Consider the following 12,726-nt stretch of genomic DNA (forward strand, 5'->3'; position numbering starts at 1 on the left):
GAGAATGGTCGTTGCGGCTTGGGATGCCCCGCCTGTCTCATTGCCTGACCCCTGCCCACATTGTTAGTCCCGCAAATCAGACATCTGCTGCAAAAATCTGCTGCCACTGTGGAAAAACCTCTAGTAAACCAGTTATTTTTCATAATACTGAACATTCCCATTTTCGACACGTGGTCCAGTCCGTGCGTCAGCTTTGCATATGCCTGAAAGAAATGAGAAGGTAAACATGGCTTATTGTTAGGGCCCACCCACTGTTCATTCTCATACACACAGCCTGCCTCTCTCCATTTTCGCTTGTCATCAGCCGTGGCATGCTGTTGCATCGCAGCTACGTCACCTAGTTCCTCATTCAGCCGTGCTGCTGTGGTTATCTGAACAGGAAGCAGAGCCGCGGCCTTTGCAGCCACATCTGCTGATCTGTTTCCTTTTGAAACGTCATCACTGCCAGAAGTGTGCGCCTGACACTTGCAGACTGCCAGTTCTTTTGGCAACAGCATCGCATCCAATAATTGACTCACAAGAAGGTGATTCAATATTGGCTTGCCATCGGCTTTCAGAAACTTCCGATGTGCCCATATTTGTCCGAAGTCGTGTACTACACCGTAAGCGTACCTTGAGTCAGTGTAAATTGTAACACGCCGGCCACTTGCCAATTTGCATGCTGCAGTCAGAGCCACCAATTCAGCAGCCTGCGCAGAAAAATGTGACGGCAGTGGTTGTTGTTCCAGAACCTCAGTTAATGAAACAACTGCATATCCAGCTCTGTTTGTGCCATGGTCATCCTTGCTGGATGACCCATCCACAAAAAGAATCATGTCACTATTGGGTAACGCCTCGTCTGTCAAGTCTGGTCTCGGACTACATATCTGCTCTAAGGCTGAAACACAACAGTGTGCTTCACCATCATTCTCTGTGGGAAGCAGAGTAGCTGGATTTAAAACATTACAACGTTTCACAGTGACATTAGGCATTTCCAATAACACAAAGTTATATCTCAGCCACCGTGCTGCAGATAAATGAGAAGTATTTTGTTCCAATAAAATCATGGACACAGCATGTGGCACCAGTAGGGTTAAATCACTGAACCCTACAAAATCCCTAGAGGCTACCACAGCTCTCTCCGCTGCAGCCACAGCCCTTAGACAAACAGGAAGCCCTCTTGCCACTGCATCTAATTTGGTTGAGAAGTATGCCACTGGTCTCAACTTTCCCCCATGCTCCTGTAATAAAACAGAAGACATGTATCCATCTTTTTCAGCTACTGTCTGTGTAAAAGGCTTATCTGGATTTGGTATGCCAAGTGTCGGTGAGCTCATCAGAGCCTGCTTCATTTCACAAAAAGCTCTCTCTGCCTCAGCGGTCCATGTTAGTTTGTCAGAGGCTGCCATTTCCTGACCATAAATTAATGCTGACAAAGGCCCTTCTTTGTCACTGTAGCCAGGAATAAACGTTCTACAGTATGAGGTCATTCCTAAAAACGACATCATTTGCTTTTTTGTGGTCGGTTTAGGAATGTTCTGTATTGCGGTGACTCTTTTATCAGACAATGATTTTCCGTTTGCTGTTAACACGTGACCTAAAAAGGTAACTTTGGTTTGGTTTATGGCTACCTTACTCGGGTTGACCTTGTGGCCCTGCTCTGCCAAAGTGCACTTCCTCTTCCACCACTGTGACTGCTCTCAAACCCCTTAATGTCTTGTGACACGGTTCTTTAAACCATCCGGTACTTTCACTTTGGCAGATCATTCTTTTTTGATCTATTATGACCCAGTCGGTCAGTTCATGGCACTTGGCCATGAAGGGACCTGCGTCACGCCATTCAGCCTTCACTGGTTTTGCCAGTGCTATGTGGGGCTGTGCATGTTCCATGTCACAAAACATTGTCTGTTTGTCAGTCAATTTCACACTCAAAACACACCAGTGGTTTGTCCAATAAAGATAATCTGTCTTTACATTTTCCACATCAACATTAAACCAACGCTGCGCATATTCATCATCAGGTTCATTGCTGACATGTGAAGTACAGTGCAAATCTGTATCATTCATAAAATCAGAGGATGGCAACACTCTGTCTCGAGCCTTTGTGGCTAGACAGGTGTTAGAAACTTGCCACTCATACTCAAACAAAGGGGTTTCCCCTGTAGTCACATGCAACATCCGCATGTCAGCAAAAAGCCCTTCAGTAGTACATTTAACAGAAACACCCAGCTTACAGAGTAGATCCCTACCCATCAAATTAACTGGACATGTCTGAGTAATCAAAAAACAATGCTCAAATATTTTCCCATCAATTGAACACTCAAGCGGCGTTGAGACCGGTTCTGTGACCACATGACCAGTTGCACTTCTGGAACAAATTGTTTCTCCAGAAAGTGGAATTGGTTTTGTAAATTCTGTTTCTTTAATTATGGAATTAGTGGCCCCCGTGTCTAACAGAAACAGTAATGTCTTATCAAGTACGTTTACTTCTATCAAAGGTAAAGGATTATGAGCTTTATAAAAAACATTTGCAAGCATGTCTTCATTGCACAGAGCAGAGTCAGGAAAAGAAGGAAAATTATACTTATCTGATGGATGGACAGGAAACCCGTTGCTCGCACCCTCCTCCTCTCAATCTGCCTGCTGCGCTTTGTAGGCTGCTTGCGGGCAAGTGTCACTCCAATGTCCTTTCTGTCCACATGTGAAACAAGTGTCTCGATCTGGACGTTGTTGATTTTGTGAAAAGTGTCTACCTCTTCCACGACCACGTCCTCTGCCTCTTCCTCCACCACCTCTTTGGTTTTGTTGGTGGTAGATTGGTTTGGGGTTGTTGTTTTGCAGCGCTATCAGAGCTAGAGAAAGATCTTTGTCTTGCTTGGTGGTTCTGGCTGTTTTCTGATTTTTGATGATTCCCTCATGATGTCTTGCATGTCGTCTGATTTCCGCTGTAGAGGCAAGTTGCCATCCGACACAGCTTTTTTCAATTGCTTTCGAAATTTCTTTGTCAAGTCCGTCCATGAACAAAGTTCTTAAATAGTCATCATACGGATCAGACCCCATCGGTCCCGCATTCGGATCTGTTGGTGGCTGTCTTTTATCCATACCCCCATGTCGATCAAAGCACTCTTTCAGTCGCTGGAAATACGCTTCTGTAGTTTCATCTTTTCCTTGAACACATTGACGAACTTGGTGAATGTCCATCGTGCGTGGAAATACTTTATTTAAAGCTGTGATTATATCGTTGACTTTCTTTGTGTAGTCACTGTTGGCCGGATCGTCGTAGTTGACGTGTTTCAGACGAGAATCTTCTGGCCAGTCGTCTGACAATTTGGCCATTTGCACTGGTCCGTATTTCAAAACCATTAATCTCCGCAGTTCACCGAGAGTCGGTCTGAATTCTCTGCAGAAAACAGCTAAATCAGCACCCAGTTTTGCCCCACCTGCTTCGATGTTTGGCAGGTGTTCAGCAGCTTTGTTCAAGTCCTCTTGGTTCCATGGCCGCATTACCAGAACTGCTCCCTCAGGCCCGGCCACTTCGAGCATTGGTGCCCGAAAATTTAGGAGACTTCCATCACCATCCTCGCTTTCACTCTTTATCTCTGTCTCTGAATCATCAGTCTGCTGGCGATTTTGCTGGCTTCGCAGGTTCGGCTGCTGCGCTTGACGTTTTTTGTCCGTACGCCTGGTCGAACTCTGGCTAAATTTTCTTTTCGCCTGTCTTTGTGAGCTCAAAGTCAAAGTTTTCATGTTTGTGCTCAGCAGTTCTTCTAAGTCTTTGTTGCACTTCTGTCCTCTGGCTCCTTGATATGATGCCCCAGAGCGCGTTGAGGATGTGTCCTCTCTCTCGTCCTCCGTCGGAACATATTTGGGCGGTGGACCAGATGGTGCGCTGGCTAGCGCTCCTCCCGCAGCAGCTCCTTCCACAGCAGGATTGAGAGCAGGCGGGCGACGAGCCGGATACGCCCCGTCCTCCACCGTCATTTTCACGTAGTGACCGAAAAAGGAAGAAGAGTCAGCATTTTTACTACAATCATTTTTAAGATTCTGTAAGGCTTTCTTTGATGCATCCTGTCTTTCTTTATCAGAGTACAATGGTGCAATGGCCCGACAGACTTGTTTTTGCTGTCTGCGTGTTGCCTCTTCTAACCATTTTACTATGATTTCACCACATTTATCGTAATGTTCTTTGTTTTTTTTCTTAACCACATGAGTCATCCAATTCGCTTTGGTTTGAGTTAAATGTGACACACTTAGACCTCCATTAAACCCATATTGGTTTATCAAAAACGGCACAAAATCATGATACCAGGTTCCCATTACTTTATCCATGGCTCTATACGAGCTCTTACCGAAATTAACCACCTGTTCCTCCTCTCTTTTCGAATTTTTGTTACCCATTTTATTTTTATTTTTCTTTACTTTTATCTCTATATATATATGTATATTTTTATACATATAGGCTACTTTTAATCAACAGTATTTATATTTGCGTATTTAAATATTTTCCCCCGCGTGGTCACCACGCACTATATTTACTGTGTTAACTTTTCTCTCAGCGTGGCCACCACGTCCTGCCTAAATTCGTCAATCTAGGACTTTCAAAATTGCCTGTCTCCGTCGATGCAGGTCTTTCCCAAACAAGTGCCTCCTCTAATGTCCGAACCTTCGAACGAGCACCTTGTCTGGTGTTTGAGAAATTTTCTATCAGACCTATTCTCAAAACTCTGGCCCTTTTAGAGAAGAATTAACACATGGCATTTGAGAAACTTACTTTTAGGCTTATTCTCAAACCCTGTTTGGAAACGCTTATTCCAAAACTCTGACCCTTTTAGAAAAAATATTCAATACGCAAATAATTTTCTTATCCACTTTGTGAATTTAAATTTTCTCTCACCGTCTTTTTGATGACCTTGTGAGTTCTTTTCTGGGAGTGCGTTCACCGCGGTCGTCGTGATGAGTAGAACAATTCTCTCTCCTTAAACTTGAGGATATTTGAGCCGCAGAGTATGGTCTCTCGGGATGATCAGTCAATTGTTCCCCTCAGTCACGCCGATCGTTGGTTACTGCATCCCATCGTCCTCGTCGCCATTTGTTGTGGAAATTATTCTATTTGAAAAGTGAGGAGGAAAAACAGACAAGTGGAATCTTCTAAAAGTCAAAGTATCAAAAGTTTATTTCTTGCAAGAAATTGGCATTCACATACAGAGAACGTCTGATATGAGAAGGCCCATGGCATTCTCACGCAGAGAGCATCTGACATGAGAAGGCGAAGGCTAGTCCCTTTCGCCAAGGTTATATACCCTAACACATCCTGAGTGGGTTGCATCTTGTCATAAAGATTTGTCTCGTTTACCTTAAAAGGAAACGTCTGTATACGTCCGTGTTCAAGATCTCGTCTAATCATAAATTCTATCTGAACAGAACAATGCCTTGTCTGCCCAAAAAAACCCCTCTCTCAGCCCCTGCTTTTTCACACCTATTGCCTATCTTTAGTTCGAACAAAGCTGCACACACACACCTTCTTCACATTTGGAGTACAAAGGTCACTTGCTACTTAGTTCTTCTTAGAACATATTGTTCCTGCAAGCTTGTTCTAACTCATACAAGATATAAAAACTTAGTTTTATCTCTTTAATAATGTGCCTTTGATTATATTCTTTTAAATGCTTATGAGTAAATGAAAGTTCAACGTTAATACAAGTCGTATATATTCAAAAACACATCCAAAGTAAAATAACCACATCTAAAGTAAAATAAACACATCTAAAGTAAAATAAACACATCTAAAGTAAAATAAACACATCTAAAGTAAAATAAACACATCTAGAGTAAAAGAAACACATCTAAAGTAAAATAAACACATCTAGAGTAAAAGAAACACATCTAAAGTAAAATAAACACATCTAAAGTAAATGAAACACATCTAGGATTAAAATTTCCACCACACCTGCTTGAGTTCTTGCTTTTAATGTTGATCATTATATATGCAAGAATGCAATGTTTCCCGAATATATCCACACGATTGCAAATGTGCAAAAATTAGATTGTCATTTCACCCACCCCTAGTGTTTACAATGACACTTGAAAGTGGTTCTAAAACGTGCATGTGTATTTGGTTGTTTGTAAATATCTCAGAGGTAGTTTTGTCTACCTCTCTCCAGGGTTGGGTACCAGCACATCTAAGGAGGCCAAAGAGTATTTTTCGGATATGACGAGACATCGAATTCCCTTTAAGTACTCCGGGCCAGCCGATGATGAAGCTATCACCCTGGTAACCATTTTTCCTTTATAGTACATTCCTGCTTTTTGGGAATTTAGTCAAAAGTGTCACAGTAAAATCATAAGGCCTCTAAAATCAATCTTCCTGAAGATGTTTGTGGCTTTGTCTATTTGCAGGCCTTTAGTAAGAAGATGGTAGATGAGCGGAAGGAGTGGCTGACCAGCTTCATGATCAACAGACGTCAACGCAGAGAACACAACCTGCCTGAGGTACCACAACCCTGAAAATCAATAGAGATGTGCCATTTAAGAAAAGTTGATATTTGTGTGCCACCTGGGTGTATCCAAAAAAGTTATGCGACATTCCTGGGTATGTTTCAGGGTATGCAAGTAGCCATAGCAACTTACTCTCTGTAAGATATATATATATATATATATATATTAGGGATGGTAAGATTCACCGATTTGCATCGGCATAAAGCTAACGATGCATTGATTTAAAGCTACACTGTCATTTTTTAAGTTGATTCTTAGCAAAAACCACTTTGTTCTTTAAAAATTCCTACACAGTGTAGCTTTAAATAAGTGCATCGGATACAAGTTTTTGCATTTGTATCGCGATGCATCGTTTCTAACATATCTGCATCGGTAAAAAAAAACCGATTTATTCATATATAATTATTAATAGATGTGCTATAATTATACTATTTAGAAAGTGACCAATCATTTGTGACCAATATTTATGTAACTGTTAGATTTCTCCTTTCTGAACTGTTGCAGAACTTGCAAAACAGTGTTGCAAAAATGATTGCACATCAACCAAATAGTATGTAAAAGTATGTAAATAGCCATTAAACAAAAGAATAGTTTGGCATGCTTTTTCTTAGCGTTCATTTCCATTGTGATTCGTCGTGCTGTTGAGAATGTCTTGTGTGTTAACCTTTAACATATTCTGAGTTGGTCGAACTTGCTCCCGCATGCGTTTTTGGTAGTGATCGACCGATATTCATTTTTTTATAAACGATACCGATTATTTATGTTTATGTGCCCGATGACCGATATGCAGAACCGATATTTATTTAGTTATACTTCTGTTTTTGACAATTATTACAACTCAACTGAACAAACCATTTTATTTATACCAATCACTCCCTCCTTACATACAAAAACCCCAACTTATTTATACACTAATAAATAGAGGGGTCTGAGTGCAAAAAATAAAGTGTCTTTGTTTAAAAATAAAAGCTTTGAGGTAAACGGGTCAAATAAATAAAGCACAAAAATAATTAAACCAATTGGGGTGAAAAATCTAAATTACCTGAAAAACAAACAAACATTGCATTGCTATTTAAAGGGTTAGTTCACCCAAAAATTTAAATTCTGTCAGTAATTACTCACCCTCATGTTGTTCCAACCATGTAAGTCTTTCGTTCATCTTCGGATCACAAATTAAGATATTTTTTTGATGAAATCTGAAGGCAGTCTCTCTCCTCCATAGGCTTTCAGAGGGACCCAAACTCGCCGGCCCAGAATAGTTATTAAAACATTGTTACAATAGTCCAAGTGACTACAGTGGCTCTGCATTAAGTTTATTATGCGACGTCAATACTTTATGTGCGGAAAAACAACAAAAATAACGACTTGAGACACAGAGAAGGAAATGAATATTGGAATAAAGTCATTATTTTTGTTTTTTTTCCACATGAAGTATTGACGTCGCATAATAAACTTAATGCAGAGCCACTGTAGTCACTTGGACTATTGTAACGATGTTTTAATAACTATTCTGGGCCGGCGAGTTTGGGTCCCTCTGAAAGCCTATGGAGGAGTGAGACTGCCTTTCAGATTTCATCAAAAATATCTTCATTTGTGAAAGACTAACATGGTTGGAACAACATGAGGGTGAGTAATTACTGACAGAATTTTCATTTTTGAACTAACCCTTTAAGTGTAGCTTAATAGTCCCAGTTGAGCAGAACTGTAATGTCGAAAACAGTCTTTCTGCATTCTGAAATGTGTAATTATTCATTTTAAACAGCTTTGCAGTGGCATAACTTTGTTTTAAAAAGTGTGTGTGGCTAATTGTAACGTGTTGAAGACAGGAGGCGAAGCAGAGGATCTATACGCAGGGTATTTTAATGAAGTCACACATAAAACAGGGAACAAAGGAACAAAACCAGACCGATAAGAGACAACCATTACATGTACAACAACTGACAAGGTAACAAGTGAAACACAAGGGCTATAAATACACAGGCAAACAAGACTAACAAGATAACAAGGGGGCGTGGCTAATCAGAAACACCTGCAAACAATGATCAGACAATTAACAAGACACATGGCAAACAGGGAATCACATGACAGACAACAAGGAACAAAACCCACACCGTGACATAGCCCCTCCCCTATGGGCAGCTCCTGATGCCCATAAGGGACAAAAAACAAAGACAAAAAACAAAACATGAAAGTTCAGGTGGGCGGTGAAGCGGAGGCGGACTCGGGGGAGGGATGGAGGGCCAGGCCCGTGGAGCGGAAGAGGGCCTGGAGATTGAGGCTGGACAGACGGCCAGGGCGGAGCAGGCTGTGCAAGTGGCCAGGGCGGAGCAGGACCCTCGGCGGTGAAGACCCCTCGGGCGGCCACGGCGGTGAAGACCCCTCGGGCGGCCACGGCGGTGAAGACCCCTCGGGCGGCCACGGCGGTGAAGACCCCTCGGGCGGCCACGGCGGTGAAGACCCCTCGGGCGGCCACGGCGGTGAAGACCCCTCGGGCGGCCACGGCGGTGAAGACCCCTCGGGCGGCCACGGCGGTGAAGACCCCTCGGGCGGCCACGGCGGTGAAGACCCCTCGGGCGGCCACGGCGGTGAAGACTGTGCAGGCGGCCGGGACGGGGCCATGGCGGAGACGACCGCTCGGGTGACACCGGCTCAGGAACAGCGACAGACACCGGCTCAGGAACAGCGACAGACACCGGCTCAGGAACAGCGACAGACACCGGCTCAGGAACAGCGACAGACACCGGCTCAGGAACAGCAACAAACACCGGCTCAGGAACAGCGACAGACACCAGCTCAGCGGCGACCATCTTGTCTGGAGACCCTGGAGCAGACTCAGAAACAGGAAAGGACGCCGGCCCAGGAACAGACACCAGAACAGTAACGGCCACAAGAACAGACACAAACACAGAAACAGGTTCCGGAACAGACGCTGGGTCCGGCTCAGGAACAGACGCTGGCTCTGGTTCAGGAACAGACGCTGGCTCTGGTTCAGGAACAGACGCTGGCTCTGGTTCGGCGGCGGCCATCTTGTGCGCAGACACTGGTTCGGCGGCGGCCATCTTGTGCGCAGACACTGGCTCGGCGGCGGCCATCTTGTGCGCAGACACTGGCTCGGCGGCGGCCATCTTGTGCGCAGACACTGGCTCGACGGGCATGACGCTGTCAGTATCAGGCTCGGCTGGACTGGCGTGAAGTGCAGGCTCGGCTGGACTGGCGTGAAGTGCAGGCTTGGCTGGACTGGCGTGAAGTGCAGGCTTGGCTGGACTGGCGTGAAGTGCAGGCTCGGCTGGACTGGCGTGAAGGGCAGGCTCTAGATAGGCAGACGTGACTTGAATCATCTCTGGCTGGGCAGGGCTGACGTGGAGCTCAGGCTCGGCAGGGCTGACGTGGAGCTCAGGCTCGGCAGGGCTGACGTGGAGCTCAGGCTCGGCAGGGCTGACGTGGAGCTCAGGCTCGGCAGGGCTGACGTGGACAGTCTCTGGATCGGCAGGGCTGACGTGGACAGTCTCGGCAGGGCTGACGTGGACAGTCTCTGGATCGGCAGAGCTGACGTGGACAGTCTCTGGATCGGCAGAAGTGACGTGGACAGTCTCTGGATCGGCAGAAGTGACGTGGACAGTCTCTGGATCGGCAGAAGTGACGTGGACAGTCTCTGGATCGGCAGAAGTGACGTGGACAGTCTCTGGATCGGCAGAAGTGACGTGGACAGTCTCTGGATCGGCAGAAGTGACGTGGACAGTCTCTGGATCGGCAGAAGTGACGTGAACAGTCTCTGGATCGGCAGAAGTGACGTGAACAGTCTCTGGATCGGCAGAAGTGACGTGAAGCTCAGCAGTGGCCATGATAGGATGAGGCTCTGGCGTGAACGTGCTTGCGAGCGGTGTGAGCACTGGAGTTGCCAAAATTAGAGTGGGCAAAGATGGGAAACGCTGGCCAAGCTCCGTGGCCACTGGATCTTGGAGTGTGATGCCCCTCACCAAAAAACGTTTAGGGAACATGTCCTTCTTAACCTCGCCAACAGTGAAGGAAGATCCACCCAGCCGCAGAGCCAAATCTATATATTGGGCCAGGGTCCAGCCAGTGTAATCCTCCATTAACATTAGGGCGATGTTCTCATCCAGCCCGCTCCAAAAAAGGTCCATAAGCTGAGTGTCATCTAATGGTGCTAGATGACAGCAAGCCAAAAACTTCTCCACATACCTTTCGATGGGCTGGCCATCCTGAAAAATGGAGCAAAGCACTCTCACAAGATCCTGGTTACTTCCTGCTAGATCCATGTTTTGGTCAGTTGTTCTGTAACGTGTTGAAGACAGGAGGCGAAGCAGAGGATCTATACGCAGGGTATTTTAATGAAGTCACACAATAAAACAGGGAACAAAGGAACAAAACCAGACCGATAAGAGACAACCATTACATGTACAACAACTGACAAGGTAACAAGTGAAACACAAGGGCTATAAATACACAGGCAAACAAGACTAACAAGATAACAAGGGGGCGTGGCTAATCAGAAACACCTGGAAACAATGATCAGACAATTAACAAGACACATGGCAAACAGGGAATCACATGACAGACAACAAGGAACAAAACCCACACCGTGACACTAATATAATGTTAAATAATAAATCAGATGTATGTACAATAACATGCATGTCCAGCAATCGATTTAAATGGTACATTGGGTTTCATTTGGCGTTTAATGAGATCTAATGTTGATAGTGCCGAGAAATTTCACGTGAACAAATACATAGATCCGACTGTTTTACGAATGTACTTTTCTACATTAGTGTGTCGGAGGTTCTAATCTGCAGTTCCGCACTCATAATTGGTTTTGATGAGGGGAAAAAAAATACGTTTATCAGTGGTTATATATCAAGCAGGAGCAGAGACACGCTTGTGTTTGCAGTTTGTTTTGTGATTTCACCGGAGCGAATATAGAGTCTCCGCAACGGATTGAAGCGCCCGTGAAGACTGTGCTCGAGCCACAACAGAACACTGTATACGCGCCACTGATCCCAGCGGCAACGAGCCCTTTGATCACTTGATTTCATAAACGACACTTTTCAGCGCTAGATCGCCTCTTATTTAGGGTGTTTTTAAACAAGTGAATCTTAAGTGGCAGGCAGTGCTTGCCTTGAGCATTCCTGATCAATAACGCAGTAGCTCAGCAATATGAACAAACTTTTTTTCTTTTTTTTTACGAGACTAATGGTGAGCAAATACAGCAGAGAGAGAATTAAATTCAGCGCTTTTATTTCTAACATGCACTCATTCATGTCTGTTATTTAATTCATGTAAATTTGCGTCTTTATTGAGACAGAACATGGCGGATTAGGCTACGTGACTGAGTTTGTCTCTTTTTAAAAGCAAGCTGCATAAATAAACAACATATCAGGCATTTGTCTCAAATCTCATTTGTGCATTATTGTCTGTTATGTTTTAAGGGGTCATGACATGGGGGTTTTTTATTTTATTATTATGTTCCCTTAGGTGCAATTATAGTATTACTATATTTTTTTTTACAAAAAACTTTTAAAATGAAGTGATTTATGACCTTTTCCCGCCCTGTTTCTCATCCTCTGATTCACACAGTCTGTTTTGGGGGTGTTTCCCCTTTAAGAGTTCAGTGTTAACGCCCACTGTTATGATTGGCTAACGTCCGTGCCTATGCATCAATTATTAACGCCCCCAGCCAGAACATTTGCGGATTCGGCGTATTTAAAAAGTAGTTTAAAGTTTTAAATACATTACTTACAGTTTGCGTCGTCGTTGTTGAGCCCAGAATAGTTGGCACGGACTTATCTTTGAGCAACAGTTTTCTGGCAAAGCCAGCATCATTTTGGGATTAGTTCTCAATACAGTCATCCTTCAAATGGACTGGGACGTCGGCAAACAAATAAAGTGCATCCATTTTTCCCTGACGACTGGATCTTTCGCAGCGTATTCAAAGATGTTGTTTGTCCACAGCCAGGAACAGCACATCTGCGTGGCATCGTAATTTCCCTGTACACAGACCCACTCGCTGTCCGTCGACTGAACACGTGTGAGGCGCGCGGCCGCGGTCGTGACGATGATACGAAATGAGCGTAGTTGTCTTGCGCTTAAAGCGTAGTTGCCTTGCGCTGGAGGCGGTCATATGCAAACGCTGGTACGTCGCTTCGTACCGTGACGTCACTTCTTACCATGGATCCAGAACGAGCTGTATTTAGAGCTTGATTAAATAAATGATTCCTTTATAATGGGGAGGAC

General features: G+C 44.4%; 1 protein-coding gene across 3 annotated transcripts in view; it reads left to right on the forward strand.

Moving 5' to 3' along the window:
- LOC306996503 (DNA topoisomerase 2-alpha-like) overlaps positions 1 to 12,726 on the forward strand; it is a 202,589-nt gene that overhangs the window by 19,698 nt on the left and 170,165 nt on the right. For all 3 annotated transcript variants that reach the window (XM_079609054.1, XM_079609056.1, XM_079609055.1), the window contains exons 14-15: positions 6,141 to 6,250; positions 6,376 to 6,468. In XM_079609054.1, coding sequence (XP_079465180.1) covers positions 6,141 to 6,250; positions 6,376 to 6,468 — 203 coding nt within the window. The remainder of the gene's footprint in view (positions 1 to 6,140; positions 6,251 to 6,375; positions 6,469 to 12,726) is intronic.

This window comes from Phoxinus phoxinus (genome assembly GCF_949152265.1).
Source record: "Phoxinus phoxinus genome assembly, chromosome: 4".
Classification (NCBI taxonomy): domain Eukaryota; kingdom Metazoa; phylum Chordata; class Actinopteri; order Cypriniformes; family Leuciscidae; genus Phoxinus; species Phoxinus phoxinus.